At 47.0% G+C, this 15,021-nt stretch overlaps 1 protein-coding gene across 2 annotated transcripts; it reads left to right on the top strand.

Moving 5' to 3' along the window:
- The first annotated feature begins 4,632 nt into the window (after positions 1 to 4,632).
- LOC142656367 (uncharacterized) lies at positions 4,633 to 13,961 on the top strand. 2 transcript variants are annotated; one of them, XR_012849664.1, is made up of 3 exons: positions 4,633 to 5,134; positions 11,578 to 13,616; positions 13,759 to 13,961. XR_012849664.1 is itself a non-coding variant. In XM_075831283.1 (2 exons), exon 2 carries the CDS (start codon positions 11,732 to 11,734, stop codon positions 12,842 to 12,844), a length of 1,113 nt encoding a protein of 370 aa, XP_075687398.1. In that variant the 5' UTR covers positions 4,633 to 5,134; positions 11,578 to 11,731; the 3' UTR covers positions 12,845 to 13,961. The 2 variants fall into 2 exon arrangements, 1 of the variants encoding a protein (XP_075687398.1); XM_075831283.1 differs by having other exon boundaries at positions 11,578 to 13,961.
- The last annotated feature ends 1,060 nt before the right edge of the window (positions 13,962 to 15,021 follow it).

Below are 15,021 nucleotides of genomic sequence, written 5' to 3'. Positions count from 1 at the left end.
GTTACAGGGGGTCGCCCCCCTCTTTTTAGTAATTTAAATGCCGCGATCTCTATTGATCCCGCTCGTAACCCGGAAGTGTCGGCTGTAACACACAGCCGACACACTCACTCTATGGAGCAGACTAAGCCCGTGAGCCCGCTCCATATTCCCCCACCCGGCGTGCACCGTATATATACGGCGGATGTCGGGAAGGGGTTAAATTATATACATGGTAAACAACTCAGATTAACCCCTTTAAAACGCAGCCTGTTTTGGCCTTGTGGACACAGATGATTTTTTTCAAATCTGACATGTGTCACTTTATGTGGTAATAACTTTGGAATGCTTTAACCTATCCAAGCGATTCTGAGATTGTTTTCTCGTGACATATTGTACTTTATGATAGTAAAAAATGTGGACAATAAATTCAATATTTATTTGTGAAAAACTTCACATTTTAGAGAAAAATGTGCATTTTTCTAAATTTAAATGTATCAACATGTAAAGCAGATAGTAATACCATGCAAAATAGTTACTATTTCACATATCCCATATGTCTACTTTATGTTTGCACCGTTTTTTGAACGTCCTTTTATTTTTCTAGGACGTTACAAGGCTTAGAACTTTAGCAGCAATTTCTCATATTTTCAAGAAAATTTCAAAAGCCCATTTTTTCATGGACCAGTTCAGTTGTGAAGTGGCTTTGAGGGCCTTATATATTAGAAAGTCCCCATGAATCACCCCATTTTGAAAACTGCACCCCTCAAAGTATTGAAAACAGCATTCAGAAAGTATTTTAACCCTTTAGGCGTTTCACAGGAAATAAAGCAATGTAGAGGTGAAATTTACAAATTACATTTTTTTTGATGAAATTCATTTGTAATAAAAAAAATTCTGCAACGCAGAAGGTTTTACCAGAGAACCGCAACTGAATATTTATTGCCCAGATTCTGCAATTTTAGAAATATCTCACATGTGGCCCTAGTGTGCTCAGAACGGAAGGAGTGCCTTTTGGATTTTGGCGCGTAGATTTTGCTGGTTGCGCCTTTGGCATTATGTCTAACATGTGGCGGGTGTTTCTGTCAACAATGCAAATGTCACCGCAGAATGTGACACGTGTCATCCAAGCGTGTGTAGTTCTGCATAACTTCTGCCGCATCCATGATGCTACTTTTGATGCTGAATATATACTAACAAATGCACCCACAAGCAACACTATGCCGCCAATTCCACTAGGGAGATCTCTCACATCTGGACTCCGAGTGCGGGAGTTTGACAGCATATTTTGAGAGCCCATCAGGAGCCGTACCATGGGGGCTCGATGGCATTTAAAAGGTGGCATAGTCAATGAACACGTGCCACTCTTTTGGGGCCTGGTAAACAGTGTGCGAATGTACAGTAATATACAGTTATCTAAACATGTTGAAAATGAGGGGTAAAAAATAATGTGCACACGCAATTGCAACTTGAAACACCTGAGTTTTTATGTTCACTGCACACAAAAAACGTGGTGCAAAAATAAAATAAAAAAATAAGTAAACGTGGCACCAACATGGTGCAAGACCGATATTAACCAACATTGCAGGCATAAAACCACAAACGTTATTTGGCTTCATCCCACAGCCACTTTTACAAGTCGTGGTATTGATGCGCCGGGGAACTATAGACACCCATTTCAGCACCACTATGCTGTCCATGGAGCTGCTGGGGATGTTCGTTTACAGCATAGTGCTGCTGATGCTGTGCCTGGTAGCTGTGTCCTGGGAAAGGCGGCGCATAGGTTTCTGGGCATCTGCTGTATGGAGCAAAATGCCGGTCACGGGCAGGCAGAGGACCAGGGGAAAACCGTGCAGGCACTGGCCTATAGTGCTGTTGTCGTGCGCTGGGGGTGGCTGGTTGGGATGGGCCCGGGTAATTCGAGCCGGCAGAAGCCTCCGGTAATCCTCGCCAATGCTCGATTGCAGAGAAACACTGGCGAGGATTGCTGGGTGGTGTTGCGCAGTCAATGAGTGAGATTATTGCCGACTCAAGGCGCGGCAGCCTATTGTCTGGCACCTTCCGCAGCAGTGGCACGAGGCTGCGAGCAAAGATTTCGTACCCGTCTTCATCGGCCGCACGACGCAGGCATTCGAGTACCCTTCCGTCCACTTGCGCACCGGCGGCTGGCAGCTGACTGCATCGGCTCGATGGGGTGGGATTTCTTCCGGGGGGACTTCTGGTGGGGCGGGCTCCACTGGCGCAGGGTCCTGTGGTGTAGGCTCCGGGGTTGGGGGCAGCAGGCGACTGCTGTGATGATGCGGCTGCGACTCCGCATGGTAACTCGCCTCCTCAGAGTCGTTAAGATTGTCTGTCGTTCTAGAATATAAAAGCATAATCAGAAACCACTAGTCAACAACGTACAAAAAGGCTTTTTGGCGGACATGACATGTGCAAAGCAACATTTTCACAGGCAAGAGTACATTTACTTATGCTCGCATCTCCATTATATCCTTGAGGAACATCAGCTGGTCTGTATAGATGTACCTCCTTTTCTTTGTGGCACCATCGCCATTTCGGCCTCTGTCGCCTTACTCCCGACGAAACTGGTCCCTACAGCTCCTCCACCGGGTCTTAACATCCTGGACTGTAGGATGAACAACAAAAACATGGTCACTCATTGTGTTAAAGCACAAACAACTCGACTGTAAAGGATCTGCCAGGCACAGCAGGGTTAACTCCCAGAACTAATCAGTCAGCACCTGAGAATACATCCCTGAGACTGACTCCTGCTTCCACCATTCAGGCTGGCAGGCTTAGGAGTGGGAGAGCCTATCGTAACCTGGCCAGACTCAGCTAGCTCCCGCCCTCGGTCTATTTAAGCCTGCACTTCCTGTCCCTCTGTGCTTGTTATTGCTTTTGTTTCTTTCCTTGTGGTTTCCTGGCCCAGCTACAGCTCCTGCTATTTTTGATCCTGCTCCATACCGACCCTGGCTTACCGACTACTCTTCTGCTTTTCGTTTTGTACCTCGCACACTCCTGGCTTGACTCGGCTCGTTCACCACTCTGGTTGCTCACGGTGTTGCCGTGGGCAACGGCCCCTTTTCCTTGCTTGTGTTCCTTGTATGTTTGTCGTGTTTGTCGTGCACTTACTGAGCGCAGGGACTGCCGCCCAGTTGTACCCCGTCGCCTAGGGCGGGTTGTTGCAAGTAGGCAGGGACAGAGTGGCGGGTAGATTAGGGCTCACTTGTCCGTCTCCCTACCCCCTGCCATTACATCGACTGTCAAAGACATAACGGTCCTTACACAGAAAAGTACATTCCACACGGTGATGCTGCAGAGACACAACACAAAAGTTGGGCATTTTGCTAAAGTAATGCACAGGGACACACTACTTAAATAGGGAGGACATTGCATCTTTTAAAGACATGTACTCACCAATTCTCTGCCGGTCTCGTGTGCTGCTTTTAGCACATTCGCTGCTGAATAGCGCCTGTGCTATGTGGTCCCATGCCACTTCCTTCGCCGAGGGGTCATGGTACGGCGCCGATCTGTCCCAGATCTCGGGCCTCTCCTGCACAAGGTAAGTTTCTCAACGTCCATCCCACGCGGCATGACTTCAGTTCTCTGTCTGGAGGTTGTTATGTGGCAAACACATTGAAGAATCTCAAGAACTTCCTGGTTTGTGCTTGTTTGGACCAGTTTTCTAAAGTAATTTACATGGACTTAACAAGTGGTGCGTGAAGAACGCACGTCCTACGGAGGTGCATCCGTGTGGCATGCGTGATTTTCACGCACCCATTGACTTCAATGGGTGCGTGATGCGCGAACAACGCACAAATATAGGACATGTCGTGAGTTTTACGCAACGCACTCACACTGCGCAAAAATCACGCACTGTCTGCACTGCCCCATAGACTTACATAGGTGCGTACGATACACACGTAAATCACGCTCGTGTAAATGAGGCCTAAGGCCTAGTTTAATGCATTCCAACTGTCAGTGCGACGTCACAGTGACTCTAACAGTAAGCCCATGAGGACCTGTCAGATGCTGGTCCTCATAGGCTTCCATACATGGCAGACCCCGGAGGCCGTTGTCTGGCACAACGGCCTCTGTTTGCCATGGCAACCCCCACGATGGAATGGGGGCTGCTGATATACTACAAATTCCCTAAATGCAGCGATCACAATCGATCGCTGCAGTTAAGTTGTTAATTGCAAAAATCTGTGGCAATGAGCTGGGGACAGCTGACCCCCCCGATTCCCGATGAACACTGTCATCAACAGTGTCCATCGGGAACGACACAGTGACTTCCTGTGTCCTGATAGGCTTCAATTCATGGCAGATACGGGGGCCATTGTTTGGTCTCCGGTTTCCATGCCATACCAACCATCGGCAAACCCCGCGATTTCAGACTGGGGTCTGCCGATGTGTTAGAAACCCCTTAAATGCGGGGATCACAACCAATCACCGCATTTAAGGAGTTAATTGCCGGAATCATTTGAAAAAGACCGGTGGCCGGCAAGAGTGGAGTCTCCGACAGTGTGCACCAGGAACGACTCAGTAACTATACACCCTCGTGCGGTAAATAACCTCCCACGATGACGTACAGTTGTCAGGGATCATTACTATGTATATTGTTTGAAAAATATTAACCTTACATATATATATATTCAGTATATTACACAAAGAGATTGGATTCATGGAGCACAAAGAGCCTGCATAACATGCCTATGGAAGACACCGCCCCCTGGAATGCAAAGAGGAGTGTGCAGAAGAATGTACAGGAAAACCTACAGCTGAGGAGCCAATGGGACTTAAGCAAGTCCCACATCTCTAGGGAGGGGCATGTGTCTCCTCTCTGTGTGTGTGTTTCTTTGTTCTGAATAAAGTTCAGTTCTCCTCTTTTCTGATAAAGGGAAAGTTGTGTACCAAACATCTGACTGGTTTACGTCTTTCCAGGCATGCCTTCAGCTTTCAATTTACAGAGGTGGTTATTCGGTGTGAAATGACAGGGAGAAAGGAGCTTCCCTGATATACGGACCTGACATTTTTGGCACCCCAGATGGGACCTCACTCGAGGAAATATCGAAATCCGGATAACCGACAATCACAGGGTGAAACAGAGGACCCGAGATTGCCCACTGATAAGGAATTTGATCACCTCCGCAACACGGTAAGCGAGTTGATTTTATGAATGTTCGTCTTATCTGTGTTTGTGGACGGTCTTGTGGCGATCTGTAGAACCCTTTTGTTGATTTCCTGGATTATCTCAGGCGACAGAGGTGATATTTTCCGCTGTGAGGTTGAAAACCTGTGAGACCTTAGTTGCGCCCGACTAACCATCCTCTGGGTAATTAGGGACTAGATAAAAGATTATATAACAGACCGGAGAGCTATAGACTGAGATTTTAATATTTCCAGCGAGGCCGGAGAGTCTAAATAAAAGATTATATAATAGACCGGAGAGCTATAGACTGTGAGATTTTAATATTTCCAGCGAGGCCGGAGAGTCTAGATAAGGATTGTTATATTCCAGTGAGATGTACAGGGATACATTGTAGACTGCAAAATTGATATATAAATTACGTGTATAACATAGACTGTTAGAATGGATGGTTTACGGTCCATATTCAAATCTCCAGGATCGTCCGTTTCCGGACAGTCCTATTCGTATGATTTAGTGAAGCGAAGGGAAGGCAAGCAGTATGTGAGTAAAATGAAGAAATTGATGGATGTGTGGGATCCATAGAGGAGGTAGGCTCCAAGCCGCAGATTGGGCAAAAGGTATTCGTGAGAACAAAGGGAAGTTAGAAGATAGTAAGTTGATGGAAAGTGCTTTAGCATGGCAGAGAACAGCCATAGCGGTCAGCAAAGAGGGATTTGAAGAAGCAGAAGTTAGGAATAAGAAAGGCATTATATTATGTTATATGTATTATACAACAAAGGAGCAGCCCCTCACCCCCTGATGAGCTCACATCCGGCTCAATCAAAGCAGTCTGCCCAAGCCCAACCCCTAGACCAACCCCTTCCGCACCCACCGACACGCCCAGTACACCCGGAACTGACATCAGTACGTCACAGGAAGTTCCCACCCCCGGCGGCCATCTTACTACTCCACATGAAGCTACCATAGAGCCACCATTACCACTATACCCCGTCCTTACACCAGATGGTGCCTATTATGTCCCGAAAGATTTTGTGCCCCTTTTCCCTATTATCCCCCCAACCATGACTGGGCGCTTCCCGTCCATAGATGACTTTCTTAATAGCCCGGCCTTTCAACGTGAAATGGCGAAGAGAAGGAGTCAGTGTGAACCGGATGAAGACAAGGAATCCCAGCATGAGTTACATGCTGTGAAAGAGGATTGTACGCTCCCCCTCCCGGGCAGTCAGATCCCGGGCCATGTCACATTTCACATACCAGAGTCCCCACCAGTGGACACCCACAGCACTGGGAACCATTAGCAAAAAGACTGGTGTGGCCTACTGACACTTTGTTGATAGCAGGAATGGGCGATATTGTCACCCAGCGAGTGGATGCAATTGTCAATCCAGCTAATAGTAAGCTCCGCCATATGCGAGGGGTGGCCAGAGCAATAGTATACGCCGGAGGTGTCGGAATCCAACGTGACAGCGATCTCATAGTTCAGGAATAAGGCTCACTTAGAGTGACAGATCTGGTATCCACAGGCCCAGGAAATCTCCCCTGCACCCTGATAGTACATGCAGTAGGCCCTGTGTATGAGGCCGAGAATCACGAGCACTGTGTGTAACAGCTTCAAACAACTGTCCGCAGGATTCTGGATTTTGCCAATTATAAACGTCTCACAACCATAGCACTCCCAGCTATTAGTGCAGGAATTTTCGTGTTCCCACCTCAAGCATGCGCACAGGCAATTGCTCAGGCCATACGGCATCACCCAGCAGTGCCGTCCCTGGAGGAAATCAGATTAATTAGCAATGATGATGTTCCTGTCCAAGCACTGAAGCAGGCTGTGCAGAACATGTCCAAGCAAGTTATCCCCTCACCTTTACTTAAGGAGATGTTCCCTGAAGATCCGGATGAACTGTTACCTGGCCTACCCCGCCCACCGGTCTACCCACCCCCTCAGCCTTACCTCTAGTTCCCATATCCACACCCATCGTGGTACTCCCCGATGCGGCACTGCCTCAGGAGATCGGGATTACCACAGCCGCCTCCTCCGCCATCCCCGGCTCTCCTCCAGTCCCTGACCCACCTACGACCACGTCCCAAGGTGACGCACCGAACAAATATGTGGCCTTCAATCCGACGCAAGTGAACCAGATTGTGAGCCAACTCCCGGACCCGGACAACAATCCTATGCCGTTCTACAGGAGACACAGACAAATTCAACAGACATACTCAGCAGCATGGAAGGATTTGCAACTCATCACTAGCATCAAGGCGGGGGATAGTTTCTGGCCCATAATCCAGTCTGCCTTAGATGATACACAAGTACCAAATCAGGTAACTTATGAATCAGGAGATGTGTTTTGCCGTCAAATGCAAGGATGGGCCAGGGATAGGTTAACGGAATCTTCCACGAGTATTTCAGACTGCACCCAAGACACCACGGAGTCAGTGGAGAAGTTCTATGCCCGGATACAATCCCTTTTCCAAGACCAGGGGTTTGATGTTAAAGTCAAAATGCAACAGGTGTTGTTAGTGTCCTCCTTTTGTTAATGGTCTTAAGGAGCATCTCAAGAAGAAGTTGGTGGAGGGCAGGCCGGAATATGTTGACATGGATCCCAGGAAGGTCCTCCTCATAGCTAAAGCTATTGAAAAGCAACCAGCCCCCACCCCACAGGAGTCTACAAAGGTAGCTGTGTGCCAGGATATCAATACAATTATGTACGCCAGACCAGCAGAGCGACGCCCCCCTCTCTACCCGCAGCAGGCTTACCGTCCTCCTCACCGATCTTACGGGCCCAGACCCGTACAAGCGAGATTTACAAGGAAATATCCTGACAGCCAGGGTCCGGGACGGGCCAAGGAAGTCCTCCTCTGTTATAGATGTGGGGAACCAGGACACTTCCAGCAAAACTGCAAGACTTGTATGGACGATCGATCAGATCCACGACCTCAAGGCGATTACCGTCATCGCTCTCCGGAACGCCCTTACCAACCGTAGGGAACCGGCAAGCCCGTGCCCACCATGGCCTCTGTTACTGCATAGTCTGGACCTATTTCTTCTGTTAGGATCCTGGTGGGAGGCCACTCTTTGCCTTTTCTAGTGGACACGGGTGCAGCCAGATCAGTCATAAGAACTAAGGATCCACCTGCTGACAGTTTCATATCTGAAGATTATATCTCCTGCGTTGGTGTAGACGGCAATCCATCTTCTTCTAGGCTCACCTACCCCCGTACCTGTTGGGGCCCAGCAAAAGATTCTCTTCAGATTTGTGGTTTCCAATACCTGTCCTCTCAACCTGTTGGGAGCAGACTTGTTACAAAAACTTCACGCAATTATCCGCTACGAAGACTCTGGAATGTACCTCGATTTGGACATTCCTCTGTCCCAGCAAGAGACCTGTCAGATCAGGGCTATCCCTTTGCTTCTACACCAACCCCCTCCCACCCCCATTCCGAAATATTTCTACAATCAGATCCCCGATTCTTTGTGGTCCACAGGCCCGGAAGATATAGGGAGATTACCCGTTCCACCTGTTCAAGTGTTCCTCAAAGAAGGTGTGCACATACCACGGCTCCCACAATATCCTTTGAAGGCTACACAAGAAGCTTCCTTAGGAGCCCAGATTCAGGGACTACTACGGAATGGCGCCCTTATCCACTGCATATCTCCAGCCAATAACCCCCTCTTCTCTGTGACGAAGAAAACTCCGAAAGGTGAGCCCGATAAATTTTGCTTGGTCCAGGATCAGAGAGCAGTTAACGCTGCCACGGTACTAGAAACTCCAGTGGTCCCCAACCCGCATACTCTGCTGAGTAACATTCCGCCCGAATCTACATACTTCACGGTTATTGATTTGGCCAATGCTTTCTTCAGTGTCCCTCTACATCCTGATTGTCAGTATCTTTTTGCGTTCACCTACAGGGGAGCTCAGTACACTTGGACAGTTATGCCACAAGGAGCACAGAACTCACCCAATCACTTTTCTCAGGCCCTCTCCATGTGCCTGGATCCTTGGATACGAACTCACCCTGAAGCCACACTCCTCCAATACGTGGATGACCTACTCCTTTGTTGTCCGGACAAACAGACAAGTAATCATCTTTCTCTCTACGCCTGATCCAGTTTCTTGCAAAAATTAATTGTAAGGTCTCTCTGAAGAAGCTCCAGTGGTGTGCCACCAAAGTTGTTTTCCTAGGACACTGCATTTCTCAGGGGGTGAAACACCTTACAGAAGACCGGAAGTTTGCTATTCGAGATATTCCCCTCCCAAGGGGAGTGCAACAACTCCAAGCGTTCCTGGGTATGGTCACCTACTGTAGACAGTGGATTCCCAATGCTTCTGCCCTTATGCAACCGCTGTATGCTGCCTTGAAGGATGTAGTCTGGAATCCACATCTACCTGTGTAAGCCGTGGATGCGGTACAAAGACTCAAAGACCTGATTGTCTCCGCGCCAGCCCTTGGCATCCTCGACTATCAGCGACCGTTTTTCCTCTTCGTGTCAGAATACCACGGCCATGCATCCGGAGTGTTAACCCAACACCATGGCGGGACACACCGTCCCATTGGATATTACTCTTGTAAATTGGACTCTGTCTCACAAGCGGCCCCTGTATGTCTCAAAGCTGCGCTGGCCGCCAAGGAATTGCTGGATAAAATATCTGACATTCTTCTAGGACATTCAGTTACGATATTGGCTCCACATGATCTCAAAGCCATCCTTGATCAAAGCCAACAAAAGCATCTCTCTACACAGCGGCATATGAGACTCCAATGTTCTCTTCTTCTCCCAGAAATTGTGACCCTACAGCGATGCACAATCCTGAATCCGGCCACACTGCTTCCTCTCTCGTGGGGGGATTATACAGATGGGTTTTCTTCTCACACTCCTAACCCCCCGCTTATGACGGATCATGATGATCCAGATGCCCACGAACACGACTGCCTTCAGGTAATGCACCATGAAACATCGCATTTGCCCACAGTGACTGAACAGATGATAGTCAATGCTGACCTTACCCTCTTCACTGATGGATCCCGATATGCCGATGAATGGGGGTCTTTCCACACTGGATATGCTGTGGTGTCCTCTACCACGGTCATTACAGCCAGATCTCTTCCGCCGCACATGTCAACGCAAGAGGCGGAGCTGATAGCCCTAGCTGAAGCCTGCAGACATGCAGAAGGACGAACCGTCAATATCTATACTGACTCTAGATATGCATTCGGGGTGGCACATGATTTTGGTCAGCTATGGGCCATACGGGGCTACAAGACAGCCACCGGATCCCCTATCAAGAATGCAGAGGCGGTGGAGAATTTACTGGAGGCCCTCCAGCTTCCCCTGCAAGTGGCGGTAATCAAAGTTAAAGCACATGGGAAAACCCATACGGCAGAAGCCCAAGGAAATCTGTTTGCGGATCAAGAGGCTAAGCAAGCAGCCATAGGACCTCGAGAGAAGGCAGGTGTGTACGTAATGACGAGGAGGGGTAAAAGGAAGGAAGAAGAGCAGGAGGGGGAGAAAATGGATAATCCAGGAGTTAGGACCCTCCAGGAATTTCAAAAACAAACCCCGACCCACGAGAGAGAAGAATGGCTCAGAACAGGGGTGATACAATCGTTGCAGGATAAACTCTGGAGAAAAGGGAACAGGATATGTCTACCCAGATCACTTTACCCATCTACAGTACAATGGGCCCACGGAATAGTACACAGAGGGAAGAATCAGGTGATTGCTGCCATAAACAAACTATACGTAGCACCCGGCATTTCCACACCAGTTAAGCAATACACCCAAAGCTGTGAAATCTGCAATACCTGCAATCCAGGAAGAACTGAACCCACTCCAAAGAAACAATTGGCAAGACCATTGTACCCGTTTCAAAGGATACAGATAGACCATATGCAATTACCAAAGAGTGGAAGGTATGAATATGTCCTGGTGGTGGTGGACATGTTCTCAGGATGACCTGAAGCGTAACCAGTGTCCAACATGACAGCAAGAACCACTGTGAAGCGACTGCTGACAGAGTTAGTCTGCAGATTCGGCATCCCTGAAGTCATAGAAAGTGATCAGGGACCAGCATTTATTGCAGATGTGACCAGAGACATTTTGAAGATGGTGGGTGCAGATCTCGGACTACACACCCCGTACCACCCTCAAAGCAGTGGCAAAGTGGAAAGAATGAACGGTGCTCTGAAAAGTAAAATTCTTAAAGCCACTAAAGAACTGTCCCTGCCATGACCCGAAGTATTGCCCATTGCTTTGTACTCGGTTAGAAATACCCCCAAACAGCCAACAGGACTCACCCCATATGAAGTGCTCTTTGGGGGTCCTCCCAGAATGGGATGTTACTACCCACAATAGCTTAGTCTAGGAAATGATAGTCTTGTTAATTTTGTTATTTCCCTCAGTAAAGAGTTGACAGTAACACATGCTGCAGTGTTTTCTTCCATTCCAGATCCAGATTCTGTCTCAGAGGTGCACAAGCTACAATCAGGAGACTGGGTACTGGTGAAAAGACACGTCAGAGGGGCCTTAGAAGCCAGATTCGAGGGTCCATACCAGGTCCTCCTGATCTCGCCCACTGCAGTTAAGCTGGAAGGAAGGCCGACATGGATACACGCCTCGCACTGCAAGAGGGTCTCTTCCAAAGAATGACTGTCACCATGTACATCCTTATCCTTTTCCGTGTTATTGCACAGAGTGTTGAGGGGGAACATGTAGGAATCTCCCAGGCTGATGGGGTGACCACTTTTTGGTATAATTCTTCTAGTACACATGTAGCTACATACCAGTTTGAATTTGAGTCTGTAACATCCTTCAGAAACAAACATAGTTGTGTCAAACAAACATGCGGATATTGGAATGCTTATCACATGTGTGATCGAGGCACTCAATATATATGTGTAACAGACAATTATTACGGCAATCATTGTACATCCTGGAAGGCGGTGGGCTGGAACACGGGGGACCATTGGGGATATCGCCCACAGAGTGCCTTAGAAAAGAAAGACATTAATGGGAAGTCACTTCTAACTAGAATGATGTTATCAAGGAAAGCCTGTGGTCTGTCAGGATTAAACTTGATCCTCACCATAGAAAACCCTAGTAAAACAGACCAAGACACATACATATTAGGGACCCATGGGGGAGTAAACAGAGAAATGGGAAAATTCAAACTAAAAGATATGGTAGACTCCCGAGAATGGAGAAAGTTGAACCCTGAGAGACTGATAAAAGTGTTGCTATCCCAAATACAGATGCATAAAAAAATGTTGGCCATGGCTGACCCAGGATTGGAAGACACTATGGCCGTAGAAATCGGATTTGGGGACCATAATGTCTGGTTAGAGTGGGTACAATACACGACACGGAAAGTGAATAAGTCCAACTGCCATGTGTGTGCAGGAGCCCGGCCACACCTGGGGATAGTACCACTTAATATTCCTGACGATGCTGAAGAATGTTTCCTAAGCCTATACACCAATGTAGCATTAGACCACACAGTATGCAAGTCCTGGAAAAAGGAATACCCCATAGTCACCAAGACACCCAAACAAGCCCAAGGACTTACCATTTACAAAGGCAACTACACATGTTACACCAATACAGAAGGGAATGGCTGGTTCCTAGGGAACTTTCCGGAAGGGTACTGTTCAAAGTACAGCTCATTAAATGCATCTATCACTCAGAATCAAGTGCAGTTTTTGGGCGATATATACTGAACCAGACTTGAGGGGCAATGGAAAGGAGAATGTGCATTGGCTAAAGCAATTATGCCTTTCCACATTCTTGGTGAAGGTTCAAATGAAGACCCAATGAAAGGATCTTACCCTCGCAGAAAGAGGGAAGCATCCCCAAGGGGAAGCTCAGAGATCATGTGAAGGCAGGATTTGAGTCTCTTATCCAATTATTACTGTTAATAAAAATGTAGACTGGATTAATTATATATATTACAACCAGCAGCAGTTTGTAAATTATACCCGAGATGCTTTACAAGGGTTAGCCGACCAACTAGGGCCCACCTCAACTATGACATTCCAAAATAGAATGGCTCTTGATATGATATTGGCTGAAAAAGGTGGGGTATGCCGAATGATAGGGACAACCTGCTGTACGTATATCCCCGACAACACCTGGCCCAAAGGAAAAGTCACAATGGCCATACATAAGTTGGAGAGCTTATCTCAGGAGTTGAAAAGGAACTCAGGTATTACCGACCCATGGGACCAGTATTTCTCATGGATGACTGGATGGCAGAAAATATTAGCACAAATAGGAGTAGTGGTAGTCGTCTTTTTAATACTATTCTCTGTCCTTGTGTGCTGTGTTTTCCCTTGTATCAGGAAAATGATGACGAAAGCTGTAGAACAGACTGTTCCCACTATGTTTACACAAATAGACGAGGTGACACCGACAGTCCCTTTAAAGACAACCATCCTGTATACTGAAGAGAATAGGAACAGTTAGGACCATTCAGAAACCTTGGAAGTCCAGGTACAAAGGGGGGTTACTTATAAGGAGTAGCTCGTCTCAAGCTGGTCAAGAAAATATTTTTAGGGGGGACTGTCAGGGATCATTACTATGTATATTGTTTGAAAATATATATATTATCCTTATATATTATCCTTATATTCAGTATATTACACAAAGAGATTTGATTCATGGAGCACAAAGAGCCTGCATAACACGCCTATGGAAGACACCGCCCCCTGGAATGCAAAGAGGAGTGTGCAGGAGAATGTACAGGAAAACCTACAGCTGAGGAGCCAATGGGACTTAAGCAAGTCCCACATCTCTAGGGAGGGGCATGTGTCTCCTCTCTGTGTGTGTGTTTCTTTGTTCTGAATAAAGTTCAGTTCTCCTCTTTTCTGATAAAGGGAAAGTTGTGTACCAAACATCTGACTGGTTTACTTCTTTCCAGGCATGCCTTCAGCTTTCAATTTACAGAGGTGGTTATTTGGTGTGAAATGACAGGGAGAAAGGAGCTTCCCTGATATACGGACCTGACACAGTTACTGGGTGGTGTGGCTAGTTAATGCTACTCTCATGGACCCCTCTTTTGTTTATCTTTATATTATTCAATCTACAGCAGATCCAGACACCCTACAGAGGTACTTCTGCCTCAGCCAGGGTCTTAATCCAAGCTGGTGCAGGGAGGCTCCACCAAACATCCTCACTCCATTCCCCCGTAATGGCACTAGACCCGCTTGGTCACCTATACCCTTTATACAGATTCATATTCAGTACCTCTTTGTCCCATCCATATGGATTCATAGGTTAGGAGCTCTGATCTTGTAGCTGGCTTATGGGTAACAGTTTACGCCACTTTGGACATACATAAAGGGAATTTACTTATGGGCCATATAGTTAGTTTGAACGCGAGGTCTAACAGCAATAGAAATATAAGTAGCTGAGCGGCGAAATGTAGAAATCCTGTGATCCACTCACCTATCCCATTAAACCAGTTAACTGGGTTCATAAATAAGAAAGTGTCCATCCCACCATGAATTCTTTTTTTCTTGGTGTTCCTGGAGCTATTTCCTTCCCATTTCATATACTATTTGGATCTCTGCTCATACCTGCATGTTGCCTTTTGGATCTATATAGTAGCAGCAGATTACTTGGCACATTCCACCTTGTGCATCAGTGAGATAGTCTTATATGCTTGCTGGTTACAAGGATCAACTGTAAAATAAATATTGAAAGCATCAAACATACATTCAGTTACATTACGAAAGAATTCAGCAAGTTTTTCTATATTATGTGCATTCTTAAATGCTAAACCTACAACTGTTAAAGAAAAATCGGGCGCATCCAGGCCCAAACAGTAGCTAATATTCAATTTACAACTAGTAGTATCCCTTAACTTAAGTGCCGTAACATTGACCCTTTTACAATT

The sequence above is a fragment of the Rhinoderma darwinii genome, chromosome 6 (genome assembly GCF_050947455.1).
Source record: "Rhinoderma darwinii isolate aRhiDar2 chromosome 6, aRhiDar2.hap1, whole genome shotgun sequence".
Classification (NCBI taxonomy): domain Eukaryota; kingdom Metazoa; phylum Chordata; class Amphibia; order Anura; family Rhinodermatidae; genus Rhinoderma; species Rhinoderma darwinii.
Note: the sequence above shows the minus strand (reverse complement) of the source record. Positions and strands in the feature narration are given on the sequence as shown.